The following is a 21,931-nucleotide window of genomic DNA, read 5'->3' on the forward strand; positions in this document are numbered from 1 at the left end:
GTCATACAGGACACCCTTGAGGTGTATCCGAATCAGACACTTCAGAAAATCATTCATTCGGCTAGTGTGGCTGAACGGTTGCATGTTTTGCCCAGAAACAGCTCATTTTCAGATTCATACAAAGGCAAAAAGACGGTTGGCTATGACCAGAAAAAGGGGGGGACAACCCCATAAAAGTGACCAGAAAGGTCTCTGAGACACAAAGGAAGGCTCGCTTAAGAAGCCGGGGAGTAAATTCTTTGATCATGGGCTGTCCAATCAGTAGAGACTTGATTACATACGAGATGGGAAATGTTTTGGATGTGACAGTAAGGAACAATTGTATCCTAAGTGTCCAAGAAATCCCAAGAATGCAGGGGACAATGCAGAGAAGCCTAATGTGAATGTGCTTCCCTATGTGCATGGTAATACTTGACAACCTACTGAGAGCAGAACCATATGCAAGGCTTGGGGACAGTTGAAGGATCAACCTGCTCTCTCTCTTTTTGATGATGCATCTACAGATAACTTTATCTCTGAGGAGATGGTTGCAGCTATTGGGTTGGATGTATGAGATTATGGTATGCAAATGAATGCAGATGCTGCTTTTGCTGGTAAAGGGGTTAATGTAACTCCTATCATTGGGAAACTTCGCATTCATGAGAGCTTCTTGGTTGCTCCACTCATGAGATGTGATGTATTGTTGGGAATGCCCTGGCATGCTCGTATGGAGCCGAAGGATTGTAAGTCCAAGAAAATCACCTTTTTGCATGGAGGTAGGGAAGTGGTCATAGATATTGGTACTCCAAGAAGTACCATACCTATTGTCGGTCATGTACAAATTCGCAAAGTAATGAAAAAGTCTACTTGTTTTTACTTGGTTTTTGTTAGAGATGAAGTTGAACATGCTCAAGCTAATGTGAATATGGATCATTTGATGCAAAAAAGGTTAAATTTCTTACATGGTTTTAGCGATTGTTTTCGTGATGCTTTGCCTAGTGAATTACCACCAGAGAGTCTCAAAGATTACCACATTGATCTAATTCAGGGTAGCTCTCCTCCTAATAGGCCGCCTAATAGGGTAAGTGCCAACCAACAAGAGGAGATTATGACACAAGTTAACGGCTTGCTTGAGAAAGGGCTAGTAGGCCCTAGTTCTTCTCCCTATTGTTCGCCAGTTTTATTGGTATAGAAGAAGGATGGTTCGTATCACATGTTTGGATTATCGTGTCTTGAATAAGATCACGATTAAGAACAGGTTTCCTATTCCACGCATTGATGATATTTTAGATAAACTAGGAGGAGCTGCTTGTTTTAGCTACATTGATCTTAAAAGTGGCTATCACCAGATCAGAGTGGCACCTCAGGATACCCATAAAACAGCTTTTCGAACCGCTTTTGGGCTCTATGAGTTTTTGCTGGTGCCTTTTGGCCTTACCAAAGCTCCCGCCACTTTTAATCGAATGATGGACCGCATATTCAGGAAACACAAAAGTTTACTGGCACATTCTTTGATGTCATCATTGTCTTCTCAAAGAATGAGGAAGAGCATAGAGAACATTTGGCGACAGTTTTTGAAGAGCTTAGACAACAAAAGCTCTACATAAATGATAAGAAGAGTGAATTCTTCTTATCTGAGATTCATTATCTTGATCATATCGTTTCCAAGGATGGGATACGCATGGATGCGAACAAGATGCACGCTATCCAGGATTGGCCAGAGTTGAAGTGTGTTCATGAAGTCAGAATCTTTCTTGGGTTTTGTGCATATTAGAGGAGGTTTATCAGACATTTTTCTGAGATTGCCTCACCCTTTGCATGATCTCACTAAGAAGAAAGCTGTTTTTAAGTGGGATGATGAAGAAAAGGAAGCTTTCCATAAATTGAAAGCTTGGATCGTATCGGGGCTGGTATTGATCATTCCGGATTTACATAAACCCTTTTTGGTTGAGTGTGATGCATGTGGAGACAGCATTGGAGCTATTCTGAATCAGGAGAGTCACGCCATAGCTTTTGAAAGCAGGTGTCTTCAACATGCAGAGTTACACTTGCAGGTTTATGAGAGTTATTGGCAGCGATTCATGCCCTTACTGTGTGGAAGCGATTATCTTCTTGGGGCTGAATTTGTTGTCAAAACGGATCATCAGAGTTTGCGGTACTTTTTGACAAGCATATGAGATGGGAAAATTTCCTCTCTATGTTTCATTTTCAGATTTTGCACACCTAGTAAGAAGAATGTAGTGGCAAATGCTCTTTCTAGAAAACCTAAGGTGCATGCTACCACTGTTACCTATCGTCAGGATCTTTCCAACATGCGGAATTTGTATGATACTGGAGTCCATAGCCACGGTTTTTATTATGGATTGCCTAAAATGTAGCACAGGAATGATGCCATCTGGACCATCATTGACAGGTTTAGCAAGCAGGCTCATTTCATTCTTGTGTGAAAGAATATTAAGCCTGAGCACGTGGCGAGAATATTCTTGGCCCATATTTTCAAGCATCATGGTATGCCCAAGACTATTGTGGGCGATCGGGATCCGAGAACCACAAGTTTGTTTTGGCGGGCTTTATTTAATAATATGGGCACAAAGTTGAATTTTTCATCAGCTTATCATCCTTAGACGGATGGTCAAAGTGAAATTGCAAATTCAACTATACTTGATTTACTCAAGTGTTTTGTGGCTGAGCGGAAGTCATGTTGGGAGAAGTACAATACGGTGCACACTTCCACTGGGAAAGCACCTTTTGAGATTGTTTACGACACGGTGGTGCTTCCACCTATCCTTAGCAAGAAGGATGAAATCTTTGCTGCCGATGAGTATGTTAAGAGATTTGGATACAGCTTTCTCATAGGTGCGGACAGGCTACAGCCATACAAAGGACTTCAGAAAAACATAAGAACGGATTAATGAGGTGGCTTCCATGCTTGCTTTGCCTGAGAACTGGCACATACATAATGCTTTTTTTGTTAGCCTCCTCAAGAAATATGTGGGTCTTGAGGTGCTTGAGCCGGTTATTGAGGATCAACACGAAAATGATGAGCTTGAAGAAGTGCTTCAACCAAAACAGATTGTGTTTCATAAGGAACGACGAGCTGTTGGTGGAAGGCATATGTGTAGGTTTCTTGTGAATTTTAAGAACTACCCTTCTCTCGATGCGAACTGGGTAGATGAAGACTACCTCAAGGTTTATTTGGCTACGTTTCAGTTGCGGACAACTGATTAGAAGCCGAGGAGAATGTCATATTCGTGACTATACACATGTGGAGGAACACCATGGAACAATAGATATACACCCTGGTGTGTGTTCCAGGCATGGTTTAGTACATGTGGAAGGACTCCATGGAAGGGTTGATAGCTTGGTGCAAGTCCTGGCATGGTTTATTACATGTGGAAGGGCTCCATAGAAGGATTGATATCTTGGTGTGAGTTCCTGGCATGGCTTAGTACATGTGGAAGGACTTCATGGAAGGGTAGATACCCTGGTGAGGGTTCTTGGGATGGTGATGAAGTATCATGGAAGGGTGGACACCCTGGTGAGCATTTTAAGTACCTGTATGGGCGGTGCCCGAGACAGGTTTTGTACAAGATGAATAAGTTGGGAGATGGAATCTAGAATATTCTTAATAAAGCATTTGTGTGATTTGACATGCATGAGTGACTTGTTTTAGCTGCCTAGACAATGCGTGGTATTTCTGCATGTGACTGTCAATGGGCTCCGGGGACTCCTGGAAACCCTGTGGACGCATGTGTGCACACGTGTTTGGGGCTGAGGCAGTGGTATTATGTGTTTTGTAGGTGGTAAGTGACCCCAAACTCATTTTACAGCTTATATTCTATTATACTAAGGTTTATGAGTGCAAGTGTTCACATAACTTAAATTTGGGCGGACAGTTTATATAGTGTTTACATACATTTAAAATTGGGCAGACAGTATTTAGAATGTTCACATCAGTTGGACCAAATTTTAATGTAACTTGGCCAGTACTCAAGCGTGGGCACTCTGCATGCAAGATAAGCTTCCATGAGTTGCTAATCTGGGCAGGAAAAGCCAAGATCAGCTAGGCGCCCTACTTCTGGCAGTTTCTGGAGTGCTGGACACTCTAGGGTTTGGAGAGGTGTCAGTTTGCATGCTGGGCAGCACTGTTGGAGCTGGTCGATTGCTTCCAAGGCTGCATAAGGGCTGATTGCTTGCTTCTACAGGTTAGGCACCTCCTTCCTCTCTCTTCTTTGGTGCAGTCAACTACCTCTGGCTTACTTATGGAGCTTGCTGACTGCTGGACAGCAGGCATAGGGGCTGGTTTCTGATGCTCCAAAAGCCTTGAAGTCAAGGCAATCAACAGGACACCCTTCTTTACACCTGAGGTGACCTGTCCGGCAAGATTCTGGGCTGAAACAGGGCTGTACAGTCCATTTCAGCAGGGTTCTTCGCGACAAAATCAAAGGGAAACAGTGTTTATACCTACGTGAGGCCTTTCGGCTCTAAGGGTGGAACCTTCGGGTGGCCAGAGCTAAGGCTTTTCATGGCTGGTTTTTCTGGGACAGCTCTACTACTAGAGGGTGTGATCACGTACTAGAGTATGGCTGTGCCCGAAGGACTGTTGAAAGACTGAGACCGAAGTCTCAAGCATTTGTTTAACTTGTTTTCATCATATTTTGGGAAGCTCCTCTCTAAGGACACCACGTCTCTGAAAGCACTATGGACCCACCAAACCCTGGATGTTTCATGAGACAACCTGCATAACTAAAATCTGTGGGAAGCAGGTATGCATACATAGCCAGGGTCTCGTGCTAGGTCTGCCACTATGCAAACCACCAAGTGTCGATTCCCGGAGGCATCCGCACTCCCGGTATCAAAGAAACATGCCAACTCCCAGAGTCGGCCTATCACGTCTGTCATCTCCAAATCGCTCACATGGTGAGAAAACTCAACTGCCTCTGTCCTCAAAATACTAAGAGCGAGATCCAGAGTCCACTCCCGGTTGCTAGTGCCGCAAAGAGGGAAGGAGAAGGCCACCGCTGAATCAAGTGCCTCCTCCCCTCGGGCCGGAGGTATCACCACATGAACTCTGATGGGTGTTGGCTCATGGGGGCCTTCCGCTCCAAAAAGGCATGTAAAGGAGTAGTCGAAAGCCTCCGAGCGCTGTCTAGTGTCGAGTCTACTCAGCCGACTGCGGATAGAGGATATCCGTGAAGCACGAATCGGCATGGTAGGTCTCCTCTGCGGTGCACGAGCAAGGTCAGTGTCAGTGCCCGTTGGACTGCAGGTGAGCGCCAGGGTACTACCAGTGCCTCCTGGGGAGCTGAGGCGAGCGAAGGGGGCGGAGGGGGGGGAGAGGGGGGTGGGGAAGGAGACGTAGAAAATGCGGGAGCGGGAACGGGAGGAGGCGAGGGTGGAAGCGAGGTGGGAGGGGGGGGTGCTGGCATCTCCTGATCCTCAGTCTACGCTGGGGTCTCCTACTAGAGGGGAGCAAAGAACCCAATGATGCTGAGGCTGTCTGCTGCTGCGTCGGTCTCTGGGCATGCTGGTGTGGCCGTCTCCCTCTACGGCGCCCTTGTCCAGGCTGCCAATCAGAGGTCTCTGTGGGCTGAGCAGGTGTCCCGGAGGCTGCCTGCCGAGCCGCATCTGTGGGCAAGCCATCGGAGGTCTGCTGGCTGCGGTGAAGGTCGGGGTCTCCTGCGAGGGCAGGCCTTGGCCAGGTGGCCGACCTGCCTGCATATAAAACACTGGTTCGGGGGCCCGGAAACTCCACTCTCTGATCGATCCATCCCCCCCCTATCCTAGGTAAATGAATGACCTTCGGAAGGGAGGAGATGTCAGGAACCAAAACTCTGACCGAAGGAAGGCCAGCTGCTCTAGCCACCACTGAAGCTACTGTGGGGCCAGTCTCAAGCACCGAGCCCACCAATGATCCTATCCTAGAAAGGAGCAGAAGGTACTTGCAGCGAAGTTCAGGAAAGCAAACTGTGACATGGAATAGGCGCTCTCCATGCTCGGCCGCTACTGGGTCGAAACCATGCTGCCAATGTCTGAAGAAGGCCCGAGCGCCCCTAGGGGACTCATGACTAGGACCTGGGCCACGCTCTGGGCTGTCTCGAACTCAATCTGGTAGTGTCCGCGGCCGAGTAACTGAACGTCCAGGATCTTGCCCACATCTGCAAGAAGGCGGGCCTGGAGAAGGTCCCGGATCTCCCCTCTGCTGGGGCGAGTGCCAACTATACGGCAAATGGTGGAATGTGCCTGGAGGCGTTCCACCTCTGCGGGGCGAGGCTTGCTTCCTCTTCTAGCGAAAGAGAAAGCCTGATGGGGGTATCCTCAGGGGCGGGCGAGGGGGCTGCGGAAGAGTCCCTCTGAGGTGGGGCGGGAGGAACCTCCATCAGAGTCTGAAGCTGAGTCGAGGGCGAAGCGAAGACGGAGGGTCCTGCAAGAACCAAGCTGCACAAAAAAGCGGAGCGGGGAGGGGAAGAGGGGGAAGGGCGGAAGACAAAAGGGGGAGGGGCGGAAGACAGAGGGGGAGGGGCGGAAGAGAGAGGAGGGCGGAAGACAAAGGGGAAGGGGCGGAAGACAGAGGCGGGAAGCGGGCAGTGGGGAGCGAAAGGGGGCGGGAAAAGTGCGAAAGGGGGGCGGGAGTAGGCAGGGGGCGGGACGCGGAGGAAGGGGGGAGCGGGGAGCGGGGGGCGTGAAGGAGACGGGGGCAGGCGGGCAGGGGCGAGGGGCACGAAGAGCACAGGGGCGGGGGGTGCGAGCAGGCGGGGAAGGGCGAAGGTAGCTCGAGGAGGGGGGGGGGGTGGGGGGGCGGCGAAAGCTTCAGCGAGCGATACACGTCCAAAACAAAACTTAGGTACAATGGTGATGATGTTACTACTGCTCTGCAAGAGATGTGGTGTACTAGTATGATGCCTCCTTTTTTCACAGAGGGTCTTATTCACCTTGTCCCAAAAGGTGGGGACAAGACCAATATTACACAGTGGAGGCCCGTAACTCTGCTTACAAAATCTTAGCGAAGGCAATGAGTATGAGGCTTCAACATGTTCTTCATAGGGTTATTCATGATACACAGAATGGTTTCCTCCAAAGGAGTATTTTTGATAATATCTTCTCATTGTGGGAAGTTGTGGAGTGGGCTAAATCTAGCCAACAATCTCTTTTCATTCTCGTAATGGAATTTGAAAAAGCTTGACATAGTGGATTGGGACTTCTTGGAAGGCACGATGGTACGGATGGGTTTCTCCGAGGAGTGGATCATAGGGGTTTCTTGAATGTATAGGGGTCTCCATAGCATAGTTTTGGCCTGCAGGGGGGGGCGTGGTGAGTGCTTTCAGATCTCCCGTTCCATGAGGCAGGGATGCCCCTTAGCTCCACTACTTTACCTTATAGTGGCGGGGGCCATGCGCACGTCTCATAGGGTTACCCCAAGGGTTTCAGGCCTCAGGCTGCCTCTTTGCACAGAGAAAGAGTTACTGTACTCAGAGCTAGCAGATGATAGTGCTATGTTTTTGAAGGCCTCATAGGCATGCCTCTGTGATTTCCGCGTGGCCTTGGAGATGTTTTGTTTGGCTGAATGTGCCACCATCAATTGGCACAAATCAGCAGGATTTTGGATTAGCGAGTCTCCGCAGACAAATTGAGGTTTGGATGCGGGATCTCTACTTGGATTGAGAGAGGATGCACTGCCAGATACCTTGGTTGTTAGGTTGGCATTGACATCTCGCATGCACAATAGTTTCTCTTGTGCTCATGAGAATTAAAAGCAAACTTGAGCATTGGAGTAGCAAGAACTTGATTTAGCCTCTAGAGCTTTGGTAGTTAACCAAGTGCTGCCGGCAACTGCTCGGTTTGTCATGTCGTGCTGGGTCTTTCATAAGGGATGCATTGGTCAGCTTCGTCGGCTTATTTAGCACTTCCTTTGGTCAGGATTAGAAGGCACTGTACACACTAGGGCGAGAGTAGCTTGGGATACCAATATTATGCCTAAGCAAGAGGGAGGATTGAACATTGTTGACCCTGAGGTGCAGTGTAAGGCCTTACTTGGTAAGTTGGTTGTAAGAGGATTTCTTCTTGGCATTGAGCCTTGGAAGGACTTTCTTCTACAGCAAATTACAAGGTGCACTCCGATTAGGGGAGGTGATTGAATTTACAGCCTTGGTGAGATCTCTTCTGCGAGCTTGGGATTGCATGAGGACCTTCTTGGTTCATATTCCTCCGCAGTCAGTTGAAGAGGCTAATAGGCGGCCCATTGTGTGGAATGACTTGATTTTGGATGAATACGGTAGACCTCTAGGGGCAGCCACATGTATCTAGTGGGCTGCTTGGGTGACTCTTCTCCCCTCAGTGTTGGATTGGAAGAGGTTTATGAGCCTTATGGAGGATGAGAGAATGCTTCGCGCACAGCACTTGAGAGGCACTAGTTAGAGGTTTATGTAGATGAATGTAGCCATACCCAATGACTGGATCATAGGGAACTTGGTGGAAGGGCCTCATCACTTATGGTTTGGGTTGTTTTCAGGGACAAGGGATACCTCTTCTGGTCATGTGCCTTCCCACTTTGGGTGAGGATGGTGTACCGGTTTTTTACTCCATTTAGGGTAGATGGCTCTTGGAGAGAAATCTTGGGGAGGATATCATGGAGGGTCCGATGGTCCAGCTGTGAAGTGGTGGCAAGGCAGGGAAGAACTACTATATTGATCCCCCTCAAGGGGTGATTATAGACTCTTGGAGCCTCTGGTTATCTGATGGTTGTCCTATCAGATACCTGCACTGGACCCCGGTGAGTGGGAGGGGAGGGATGCTTCTAAACCCATGAGAGGCATGCCCTTCTTTAGTTACGCCGTGCAAACGCCAGACACCTGGTTCTGGGACAAATCCAGGGAGTCCCTACTTTTAGACCTCTTTGGGAGGCTTATGGGATCTCCCTTGACATTCAAAGAGCTTTTTGGCGGAGGTTGTGGCACTCGTACAGAGAAACAAAGATTTCCTCTTTTATTTGGCTTTCTCAACATGGTGATCTTGCCACTAACCAATGGAGATGGGTTGTTGGTGCTAGCTCGGCTTGTCCAAGATTTGCAGGAGCTTCAGAGACAGTCTACCATTGCCTATGGGAGTGCAGGGAGGCACAGAGGATTTGGATTGGAGTGGGAGTGGCAAGACCCCTTCAGCCTGGAGAGCCCAACTACCCCCTTCTTTCACTACACGGCAAGGATGGGTCACAAGATCCAGATGCATGTGATAGATGGCACTCTATTAGCAGCAGCACTGGGCCTCCTAGGGCATTTCCTCCCACTTCCTTGGAGATTTTTGGAAGCATTCCTGGGACAGCTTTCGGCCAAGGAAGGTCACACTCTTCTTCGAGTAGTTAGCCCACTGTAGCCACGCAATCGCCATTGGAGGATGGTCGGCGTAGTGTGCATGTCGTAGCCACCCCCAGGATTCGCAGTGGCACTGCCTTTGGGACTGTCCCAATGCGCAATAGGTTTGGCAAAGGATTCTTCGCCTTTACATGACAGTGCGATCCACACCTGGCGGCAGTGGCCTGCGCACCAGAGGCTGGCCCTTCCCTCTTCCATGAGGAGGCAGCAAGGAGGACAGGCTCTCTAATTACGTCATTGCATGATAGATGCAGTTCTTACTCCCGACGACATGGTCTCCAGGCACTAGTCAGAGATCGGAGATCATCAATCGGCATGTATGGCGAGCCCAATGCACCAAGTCCATTAAAGGCACTCTAACCCCACCCCACCCCACCCCCCCACCCCCCTGGGGGGCCCTTTCCCCCAACATAGTCCATCCACTCCAGTTTGACTGACATCATTCATACACTCTGCGGCCAGTGGGGGAGCTTCAGGGAGGTTTGGATTGCATGCGTAGGCGGCAGGAGGCTTTTCTTAACACATGTCAAAAGCATTTTTAAAGTTCAAGTTCACTCAAAAGTTGTAAAGATGGTAACTTGTTTGGTTGAATGATTTCAGGATACTCTGATTTCTTTGTCATCTGTAGCATCTTCTTTAAAGGAGGAGTTTCAACATGCAGAGAAAAAGGCTTGGAATAGAGAAGAATATGTAAGTGTAATTGGTGGATTTGAAGGACGTAAATACAACACTGTTTTCATGAGAGGTGTTTTTACCATTGTCTTACATCTCATACTACTCATAAAGGGTTTACATCTCATATCTCTTCTGCTTCTCTTTTTTATTTCCCCTTCTTTCCTTGGGGGTGGATCTGGGGTGGCGTGAGTTGTTGCGGGTGGATCTGGGTGTTGGGGGCTGAGGAGGGGTTGATCTGCAGTACGGCGGGGTAGAGGGGCTGGGAGGAGGCAGGTAGGGCTACATGTAGACGGGGCTAGGGCGATGAGAGTCTGGGAGACATGGTGGGGTGGTTCAGGCCAAGGCGGATCTAGGCGATCTCAAGCGCGTGAGGCAGGTTGCAATTGGGCAGCATGCAAGGCGGGGGGGGAGAGGGGGGGGGAGGGGGGTGTCCAAGCTGCGCTGCAAGGGGCTAGAGGGCAGGGCTGGTTGGGAGGGTTGGTGGGACTGGGCTAGGGCGGGCTGAATTAGAGGGGTAGGGCGGGGCTGGTTTAGAGGGGTTAGGGGCACTAGGACGGGGCCGGTTTACAGGGGTTAGGGGGCGCTAGGGGGGCCAGGTTTAGCTAGGATGGATCCGGGATTAGCTGGGGGTGGGTTGGGTGGAGTAGGGCGCACGGGGTGGTTTTGGGGGGGTAGTTAGGAAGTGGTTTTGGTTGTGGATAGGGAGCGGGTTTGTAGGGACGGGGTGGTTTTGGGTAGTGGGTGGGTTAAGAACAGAAAGAAAAACCAGTGGGGAAGAGGGACTCTTTTGCTACATCAGAAGGTTTTTGCATGGTACCCACTGCAAGCAATGGGCTTTTCTCAGTGAGGGCACACTGAGGGGCTTGGTCATACTCATACCAAAGGTCCACTGCAACCAAAAGAGCAGCCTTTTGACCGTGCTTAGCTGAAGAATTATGTAGACTCCGAGAGAAAAACTAACAGATTATATGCATCAACAATGAGTATCTACAGCAACTTGCTGATATGGAGGATAAAAAGTGAAAGGATGGAGTTCACTCTCATTCAGGATACAAAAGGAAGAAGCCTAACTGACAATCCTATCCTTTCTTATTATCATTTTCCTATAATTTCTCTTCATCATCTAATGGTACTTCCTGAATTAACTCTTAAAGACATCATTGAATCATCTACTTATATCTTTATCCCCTTCATCATTGGCATCTTCATGGATGTTCTCAATGTAGAATTACTCAAAGTTCTCAAAGATATCCAGGTGAAAACAACCAGTCCAGAAGAAGACAGTCAATGCTGTGGAGGTTGAGCTGTAGCTCCGCTAACATGTACCCACACAGCAAACAGACAGATGAGGGATGGAGGCAAATGAAGAGACCACGGATTATGACGATTGCCTGCATGATTCGGAGCAAATCATCAGTACCACATGAGATGTTCGGGCTGAGCTGGGTGCCCCACCGGTAGTAACCAAGGCCCTATTCCAAGCAGTTACCTTTTTACAGCGGCTATGGGAGCTCCCTCAGCAGAGGTACTCCCGATTGGCATTGACCTCATCCATATAGTTGGCAAAGGATGGAGATACTCATTGTTGGTACGCTCAGATGAGATCATGGTTTGACCTACATGGTTTGCGGATAGAGGCACTACCACCCTTTCAGTACAGTCTGGATTGTCCATTTTTGGATCTCACCCGCTCAGAGCAAAACCACGTGATCAGGATGGATATCATGAGAGTGGACACAGAGAGGACATGGACTAGCCCCCTTGAGCCCTTGGGCACGAAAATGGCTCATTACAAGAGCCATTTTCTACACCTCTCACGGATGATTTTATCACCCGCCCGGCGTATATGGATGTACACCTATCACATGGGATACGTTGTGCCATTGGACAGATCTGGACCTCATCACACCAACTGCAGATTGAGGATCTTGGATGACCGCATTTGTCAGCTATGCTACCAAGAGGTAGAGACAGAGGAACACTACATTTGCCGATGTACAGTCTATTATGAGATCCGAGGGAGATATCACTGCCTCTTCCGAGAGGGTTTTGGGCCGTTACGCAGGGTCATGGAGTTTGAGGATCAGAGATGCCTGGGATTGTTTCTACTTGAGCTCAGGAGACACAGAGAGACCCTCTTGGCAAACAGGAGGCCGAGCCATGATGTACCTAGACAGAGGACCCTGATAGATTTCTTCGGCACTAGCACCAGCAACCCAGCCCACACACCTCCTGATACCTCCTCCATTGGGCCATCAGGGCACCGACCACGCTCCCAGGGAGTCACCACTGATAGAGCAGTTATCTTATGTTGTGCTCGTCGGCCACACCCACTAGGATCCCGACCACGGCATCCTCACCATCGCCAAATCAAAGCCATTATTGCTCGGCATTGGAGGCGCCTACCTCGCTTCTATGACCTCTCCATTCTAGACAGCCCCATGGCGGAGATACTTGATCTAAGGAGAGGGCAACACTTCAACTGATCAGCATACATGGATCTACCTTATATACATTTTTTAGTATTTTCCGGTATTTTCTACTCAGTATCATCTCGGAGTCTTACAGTTTTGTTCTTATAACTGTAGGACAATCAGTTTATTGTACTTTTTAGTCTCATTTAGTTGTTCTCTTTGATGAGACACCAACTTCAGATGTACTCTCAGTTTTGGTCTCATAGGCCACTATGGCCTCTTAGAGACGTTAATATATCATTTCATTTCTCCCCCCTATGCCAAAACCACATGGGAGGGCAGTGACATCGTCGAACCCTCTTAGAAATTGTCTCCTGCAATGTTAGGCTTTCTTGAAGAGGCAAAGGGCATCGACAATGAGCTGTCTCGATGCACTGCTGCTCAACCATGCATGAACGACAACCACAACGTCGCTCATAGAACGCCATAGGTGCCAACTATTCAATGCAGCACAAGAAGAAGAAGAGAGGGATTATTTGAAATACAAGGTCCATTTATTCTATATGGACTTGTAGCAAGATTTATTTAAGAAAATATGCAAGTTCATTTAAAAATAAAACATGCAAATTAATTAAAAAACAGTAAATGGATAATCGTGGAGAATGGAGATGCCAAGCCCGACTTGCTCCGACTTTGGCCATGCGGCACGTTGCCCGCATGAAGAGAGAGAGGGTTATCACTTAGTTTTTTGAGAGAGAGACTTAAGCAACTCTTTGATTTTTGAGCTAAACTAATAGTTATAATAATATTTCTTCCTTTCTATGTTTTGTGCAAGTACAAGGCTTTTAAAGTGAAAAAAATGTATTCGTTCGCTTATAGATAAACATTCTTTTCAAACCGTTAATAGTGAACATTTTTTTTAATTTGTTGGGAAGCCCAATGTTGAGTTAACATTTAAAATACACTTTTTTTATTAGCTGCACGTAACTTTGAAGGTTTTTTTAAGAGAAGAAAAATGATTTTTTTTAAGAAAAGGAAAAAGTCAAATTTCTTTTCTGCCACATTTCGAGTGAGGACAGGATGATGTGGCGGTTTCTGGCAGGTTCCTCCCTGTTTTAGGCCTCCGTTTCCATCGTTTCCTATAACTATGCCCTATGGTCCGACCAAGGTTGTGGTATGGTACACACCTCGAAGACTCGTATTTTTTAGAGACATTAGAGGCGTGTTAGAGGCATTTGTTATATAGATATATAGTGAAAGTTGAGAGAGAAGAAGAAGGATTGTATTATCATCCTTTGGGGGCCAAATATGACCCATGGGACCAACAAACTAGTACAAGACAAAAAAAAAAGTCTCCTTCTATTACTATGAAGGGTAAAACTAGCAAGCTAGTGTGTGGCATAATGTGACTCAAGCTCCTCTCTATGTTTGAAGAGTCAGAGTGACGAATGCCTCCAGAACAATGGGTGTGGCTATAAGCAATACTTGTGGCAGCTGTGTGTGGCCTTCAAGGAGTTTGTTGAAACCGCCTCGAATATGTGTATATCGAGGACAAACCATGACCATATGTTCTTCTGTCTCCTCTTTGAATCTCAAGCTTGTGTGATCTTGTCCGAAGACATGCTATATTCCTACGTGCTTGGGGTGGCATTGGTGTGCTTATGTATGCTTGAGTGTTGTCCTCTCCTTGTGTGTCGAATGACCAAAAATCAGGATTAATGGCATCACAATAGTATTCAAATTTGCCTTTGAGGTGATAGCTGAAGTGTGAAGGTGTTTGCCTAGGACCAAGAGGTCCTGGGTTCGAAACCCCCCTTGGTGCTTCCTCGGTGGCATCGCCTACAAGTGGATAATTACGTGCCTACGGGTGGCTGTCTACAGACGGTGAAATTTGGTAATTATAGGAGGATCTTGGGCCAAAGGCCAATTGAAAAAAAAAAATAGTATTCAAATTTAGCCTTTTTCTCAGCTGATTGCCACTTGTTACGGAGTGTCTCTAGGAGGGCTTGAAGGAAAACTTCCATATCCATATTTTCATGTGGCAATTCTAGGTATTTGTCTACCTTCCATCGTTTGAGCTAGCCTTGCAAATCTTGCATCCATCCGAAAGATAGCATCTTGCTTTTATGATTCCAAGCCTTCTTGGGTAATCTATCATCATTCATACGTTGATCTTGATTATGTATCGGAAAACCCTCTTCATTGCGTGACATTCAATTGGTTGACAGAGGAGTAGTATTGAGTAAGGCGTAGTAGCTTTGACACCTAGATGTCTTCTTAGGAAGGACTTTTACATTTTCTCAATATCATCCCAAGTTGATTGTGAGGTGCTTCCGCCCCATACTTCAACTCCTTATAATACTATTTGCAGCACATATGCATCAAATAAGAGAGAGAGAGAGAGAGAGAGAGAGAGAGAGACTAAAGTGTGTATGTATGAGCCTTGAGGGAGGGAGAGAGAGGGTGTGTATGAGAGAGGGAGAGAGAGTGTGTGTGTGAAAGAAAGAAGAAAGAAAGCTAGCTGTATTAAATGCTTGCAGAAGGCCAAAATGACCTATGAGACCAAAATAGTACATCCTCATCATCTGGATACATCATCAATGAAATGAACTGGGATAAACCTAAGTACGGTATGATGGAGGCTAAGCTATCTAGGCTCTAAAGTCTATGAGCTAAGGTTGTAGGAGATCCAAAACCGTGATCCAGCTACAAAGTACATGGTAGAGTATAGAGATAGCTCCAAAAGTGGGTATAAAAAACATCATCATCCTAGTGTGTTTGTTTGGGTCTTGAGAAAGGCTTGAGGTAGGGAGAGAATGTATGAGAGAGAGAGAGAGAGAGAGAGAGAGAGAGAGAGAGAGAGAGAGATATTAAGCGTCTACTAAAGACCCAATGGGCCTATGAGACCAAAGTGATACGATAATGTCCATGGCATATCTCATCATGGAATGGAAAATAAATAGAAAGAAAACATAAACATAGCTATCTCACCAAGGTGATACAAAACTGTCCATGGAAACTCATCATGGAATACTAAGAACATAGAAACATGAGAGCAGCATCAGCTCCAAGTAGATGGTATACCACTCTCCAAAATATCAAGCATGGGGTTAATGAGTATTGGCCGAGAGGTCTCCCTTAGCTATGTCACGTGGAAAGGTAGCTCGATGACGGTGGAGCATGTCCTAGATTTGGAGCTGATGAGGTGATCGTGGCCAACGGCCGGGGAGTCGGGAACGTCGGGCATGCTGGAGTGCGGAGGCTCGGTCCGAGGTAACTCCTCTTGGGCGAGGCAGGTCCGGAGCAGCTCGAGAGGAGGGTCGACAAGATCCACTATATTGGTGTCCTCCACCTCCTGGGTCCGAAAGAAACTGGTGATGGTTGGCTGGCGAGGGAGGGGGCGGGGTGGCTGGGGCCGAAGCTATCTCAAGAAGGTGTCCATGTGTCTACGTAGCTCATGCAGGAAGAGGCCTAGGCAACGTTGGTCCTGGAAGTCAATGATCCTGGAGAGTGGACCAAATCCCTCACGAAATAGACAGTGAAACCTCCCGCGGATCTCATAGTATACTGGGCAGTGGCATATGTAATGATCCTTCGTCTCAACCTGTGTGTGGCATAATTGGCAGATCATCTTCTCGCTAGGTCTCCGTATGAGCTTCCTGGCTCTAAAGATGCGCATATCCCCGTGTTACTTTGGCATGTGCTGCGGGAAGCATGGTGAAGCATGGGCCACTGAAAGTGACACCAAGGTAGACATAGGATGAGACAATCTCCACAGGATCCCCTCTATATGTGAAGCTCAATGTAGATGTGAAGGGGTGAGAGGTATTTAAGACCATTACCTTGGTTTTACCAAGGTTAACAGAGAGGTCCCGCTGAGTGCAAAAGTCCTATAAGGCATTCAATTGTCTCTAAAGCCCCTTGGCTGAGTCTAAGAGGAGGACAATGGCATCTGCATAAAGTAGTATGGAGATCAATATGCCTGCCAGTGTGGGACCAGCCCCACATAATCCGTCAATGAAGCTTGAGATCTCATCAATGTAGAGGCCGAAAAGAGTGGGTAATAGAGGGCAGCCCTGTTTCACGCCAATAGTGCTGGAAATCTCCTGTGATGTACCTCTTGGGGCTCTCACTCGTCCGATGCCTTGGGTTCTTAAAGCCCCCGTCTAGAGACTCAAACCGGAAAAAAAAATAAAAATTTAAAAAGAATTGTGGACACCTCAATCAAGGAGTCGAATGCCTCGCACGCCTCGAACCACCTCGTAACAACTATGGGTCTGACCCAGGCAGCTTTGCAAAGACCTACACAAGTAGGAATATAGTACTGTTTATAGAGACTAATCAAAGCCCTGAAAGAGGGGCTTCCCGAGGTGTCAGGGTAGGCATGGGAGTCTGCTTGTAGGATCTAGACCCATACCACCTGTGGGGTGTTTTTTTTGAGAGGGGGGGGGCGGGGGGGGGGATGTGTGTATGTAGGCTATGAGGGGTGTCTTGCTTATCTAAGCCTAGCATGCAAAAAGTGCTCTCAATGATCTGAAGGGATGAGGAGGCCCAATTCATGTGGATGTCCCTAGCCTGGCCTGGACATCAGATGTTACGTATTGCAGTATGCTATTTTCTGCCCGAGACATTAGATTTGGTCAAATGAGAATTTTCTCTCTTCTATAAAAGCCAATGAGAATTTGGTCCATTGGATACGATTTGATGCAAGTTGGACAATCACCATATGCCAGTTTGTTTGTAGACATTGTCGAGTTCTCCCAAATTTCCATGCAGATCCAACCATGTTCTTAGAGATAGACCCCACGGAGATGGGATGACAGTAATCATCATTACATATTGGGGACATCACTCACTATGGCAGATGCTTCTTGGATATGCGAGCCATGTATGAGGTACTCATTTATAATGGGATATCCCAAGACTCCTCCCTCTTGACACCCAATCATAGCAAATCAAATGTGAGGGCTTGTGACTCATGGAGAGGAGATCATGAGTTCAAATCCGCCGTAAGCCCCCATTATGGTATTGTGGCCTCTTTGCAACCACAAGTTGTAATGCCTTCGTGTGGGAAGACCAAGCCACCTCGAAACAAGTACCAAATTGCAATTATAGAATCTATAGAAGGATCTACTCAAGGGTTAGAAAAAGGGAAGGTGGAGTGAAGTGAGCTAGCTGCATTGGCTAGAGCCAACAATAGCTTCACTTATTGCTCTACCATTCTTGTTATTCAGGAAAGGATGACGGAATTTCAAAGTGCATTGATTACCATGGTCTCGAACAAATTGCTGTGAGGAATAGATTTACCATTCCAAGTTTTGGTGACATTATGGATTGATTGGGAGGATAAAGGATCTTGAGTGGCATTGAATTGAAAGTGGCGATTGTTAAATACTGGTTGTTTTCCACAGGAATTCATAAACTGCTTTTCAAACTACTTTGGTCTTTGGGAATTCTCCTTAGGCTCAACAAATGCAAGTCGCTTTCAACGGAATTATGCCCCACTACTATGTGCTAAGACTAATTCTTTGAATGTACATAGTTAAGGATACAATGGTTTAGTAGAAAAGTGTCAGAAATGTCAGAAAGCCATATAAATGGATATTCTTTCTATGTTACTAGTGTTAAAATGCTGAGAAACAGCTTCAAAACTTTATTGGTGCGATTATTGTAAACACCATGGTATGTGTGGTACCTTTCCTTATGTGCCTAGAACTGCGTCAGGCAATAAGTGTTGTGTGGCACTATACATGTTTGGTTGTTAAGAGTGCAGTGATAAAGTTTGTAGTCTAATAGCTTATTCACATTGCTTTTGTTGGAGCAGTCTCGTACCACATATGACATCAGTGGGGAATTGACACGATTGCTTAAGGAAGGTCATTTGGAAGATGCGTTCAGACTTGCTTTGTCACTAGGAAACATCTCTGTTGTTTCATGGATATGCAAACAGGTGGGTTTCCTTTTATCTTATTTTTTTATTGCTAAGAAATGTTGTTATTGCTTGTGGAATATTTTGATTTTTCTAACAAGAACAACTTTTTCTTTGAGAAGAACTGGAAATTTGATTGTATTTCGATTGAGAGGGGTTGTAGCAGACTTTGTTGCCCAGGCACAGTAAGAGGGAACACCAATCACATCACAAGGGAAGGGGCTCTACTCTAGGGTGGTATACCCTCACCAGTCAACCAACGACTCCTGAGCCCCTCTCCACTAGTCTCACACACATGACTAACCCAAGGTACACCCCTTGAGATGAGTTGTCGCAAAGGGAGTGATTTTTTTTTAGTTTGTAAGGTGAATCTTTTTTTTTTTTTTTCCAGAAAAGAGACTTCTATTAAGTAATATAAAATCAAACAAAGGCAGATCTCAACCAATCAGGGACAATATGCTGCAGAAAAGCCCTGGAGGAGTGGAGGAGAATAAACTACCATGGTTCCACTCTCTCACAAATCTGTTGCGTTTTTCTTGTGCAGCTCCAGAAGATCCCTGTGTACGGGCCCATGTGGCCAAAAAGTATGAACGATGTCACTTCATATATTGCAAATACACTGGGTGTCACTTCATATATTCCAAGGCCTGTGAGCATCTGGTCTTCCAGATATGGCATGCCATGATACTAGCAATAATCTCCCATGTAGTGTCAATACTCAGCGGAGGTTGTGTGTATTGTTACTTGGGGATATCCTGAAGCAAACGTCTCTGAGCTATGCCCCTACGAACAAGTATAACATCATGAGCTCTCTTGCCCTCAAAAAGAAGTTGTGGGCCAAACTGAGTCAACCATGCAATAGCTGTAGGACATGTCATTTCTGGCTCTCTTTTACTCCATTTTATGCCCCTTTTTATCCAGATATTTACTTGATATTTTGCCATATTTCTTAGGCTCTTTTAGGCATTTTTATCAGTCATGGACATTTGTCCTCCAATGCTATTGGCCGCGATTGCTCTACATGAGATGTTTATAAGCATAGCCATTGTGCCTTCATAATTCATTCAATACATTCAATACTTTTCAGTTCTTGGCTCAAGTGTTGGATCTTTCTTGGCTGTCTACTCTCTCTTGTGTGATCTCTATTTGCTTCCGCTTCATATTTACATATTCTCACATTGTATCAAAGATCTTGTACTTCCACAGATCAGCAAGAAGAGTTTTCAGCCTGCATTTTCTTCTCCTTTGTGTTTTTTTTGGTCCCTAACCCAGATTGTGGTAGCACCGTGCACTTGCTCCATTAGCCTCTCCCTCCCTTACTTCATCGCGCATCAGGTCGGCTCCCGTCTTCAACAGTTCTACATCTTTCTTTCACCTCACTTAGCATCTAGGGATGAGTGGGCCACCCCCGGGTACCTATTTGTAGCCTTTCTACTGTAAATTCATGGCTTCTACACTGACGATTGTCATCTCTTCATCCGTTCCTCAACTTCCCTTGGAATCCATCTTAGATGGAAACAATTATCTTGATTGGGCACTACAGATAAAGACTCTCCTTCGATATCATCGGCTATGGGGTATTGTTTCTGGTAGAGATGCCTCTCCCGATGCTAGTTCTCCTCAGGCTGCGATTGATGCTTGGGCTGACTTATCTTCTTCAACATAACACACTCATTGCTCGTCAATTTGATGACAATGATAAGGAAACTGCATAAGAATTGTGGGATACCATCCATAGGAGGTATCACCATGAGAACTCTGCTCAGAAGGTATCCTTTCATACTTAATATAAGTCTCTTTCTGAAAAAAAAGAGGTAACTTGGAGAATCAACTCTCCAACCTGAAGATCGCCGATACTGTTAACATCATGGATTTTGTTATGGAGTTCATAACCATTCAAAAGCAATTGGTGTGACATGCGAGGGATTGATCATAATAAAACAACCTTAGGCTTAACTAAACTTCACTTAATTATACTCAAGAGATAGACAATGGTGTCAATGCAATGCAATGTAGCTATATTAAATACAATGGTTACAATGAAGATCTATAAATAGATCTATGCGTGTCCTAGATGAATATCTATCTCAGGAAGAGAGAGATATGTTGAATGTTGATGCTGGCCGAATGTTCTGTTCTCCAATGTTGAGGTCCACCCTTGACATGCTGGCTTTCCTCTATGTAGGAGGCAGGAGGATGAACTGAATGCTGATGATTATGCTGCTGAGGATGCTATGAATGCCTTATGTAATGGTGTAGGTGCTATAACAGCCCCATACACATGCCGTAAGTATTGTGAATAACTGTTGTAAATGCCTGGATAATACTTATGCTCATGAATGTTAGCTTATGGATGCTAAGAATGCCATGTCACTTGTATACCAATAGGGTGTGCATGTGACATTCCCCTCTCCTAAACTGTTGCTGGGTGGTACACCTGCGACCTTTCGACTCCTATGTTGATCCTCCTCCACTGAAACCACCACCCCACTTCTTCTGTCGGGACTGAGATTGACTGTAGGAGTTGAATCCTTTCAGCCAAAGACTTCTCCATTGTGGGAACTACATGGCAAATGCTGATAAATCTGCTTGGAAATACCTGAGTTACCACTGACCTATCTGTAGAATCCTCGGAGCAAACTTGCGTCTTCTTATGTGAAAGAGAACCCCCTACTGCCAGTTGAAGCCCAAAGCTCTATTTACTTCTTTGGTGATGGATGTCATTCTTCCCCAGAAAACTCATGGGTAAAACTTGTATGCCTTGCAAATGCAAGATGCTAGATTGACTGCTAGGATGACTACTATGCTGATGCAAGCCATGTGTGATCCTATATGCTATGCAAGAATGCAGATGGATGGGTTACTGATGCATGCCTAAGGGGAAAACCCTAAGGATGGCCTCCAAGATCTTGAGAACTGGATTTAATTGAGCGGAAGCAACTAACAGGATGAATGACTTAGGGAATGAACATGAACTAAGGCTGGTTACCCTACAACGCTCTGACACCAATGTGACATGCGAGGGATTGATCGTAGTAAAACAACCTTAGGCTTACCTAAATTTCACTTAATTATACTGTGATCAAAATGCCTGAGGACATATGGTTATCGCCAAACGACAGTATGCTTTGGATATGCTGTCAAGTATGGTATGGCTGATTGTAAGCCGATTTCTATGCCATTAGATGTGAATGGCAAAATGAGTGCGAATGCGGGCTATGTGTTGGAGAATCCCACTATGTACAGGAGCTTGATCTACATGATGATCACTAGCCTGCCAGATTTGAACTACATAGTTGGGCTTGAGAGCCAATTTATGCAGGTATGGTCGGAAACCTCATTTGTATGTGACCACAAATCTACCCACAATCGCTCTCATAAAGAGCTTACTTGTCATTATTGTAGTCTCAAAGGTCACATTCAGCTTGATTGTTGCAAGAAGAAGAGAGAAGGTGGTTCTGCTAAGAAACTCCCCAATCAAACCTCTTCATCCACCAATCAAACTCAAAAAACCTCTTTCAGCAAGGAGACTGTCTTCATCGGTATTGAGGAGCTTCCCTCTAACT

At 46.3% G+C, this 21,931-nt stretch overlaps 1 protein-coding gene across 6 annotated transcripts in view; it reads left to right on the forward strand.

Moving 5' to 3' along the window:
• LOC147633651 (varicose-related protein-like) overlaps window positions 1–21,931 on the forward strand; it is an 84,794-nt gene that overhangs the window by 42,701 nt on the left and 20,162 nt on the right. For all 6 annotated transcript variants that reach the window (XR_015266893.1, XR_015266892.1, XM_086804613.1 and 3 more), the window contains 2 exons: window positions 9,948–10,037; window positions 18,261–18,386. Coding sequence is in view for 4 of the 6 variants with exons in the window: in XM_086804613.1 (XP_086660739.1) it covers window positions 9,948–10,037; window positions 18,261–18,386 (216 nt within the window). In the remaining 2 variants the exon portion in view is untranslated. The remainder of the gene's footprint in view (window positions 1–9,947; window positions 10,038–18,260; window positions 18,387–21,931) is intronic.

Source organism: Cibotium barometz, chromosome 11 (genome assembly GCF_041138505.1).
Source record: "Cibotium barometz isolate CiBa-2024 chromosome 11, ASM4113850v1, whole genome shotgun sequence".
Classification (NCBI taxonomy): domain Eukaryota; kingdom Viridiplantae; phylum Streptophyta; class Polypodiopsida; order Cyatheales; family Cibotiaceae; genus Cibotium; species Cibotium barometz.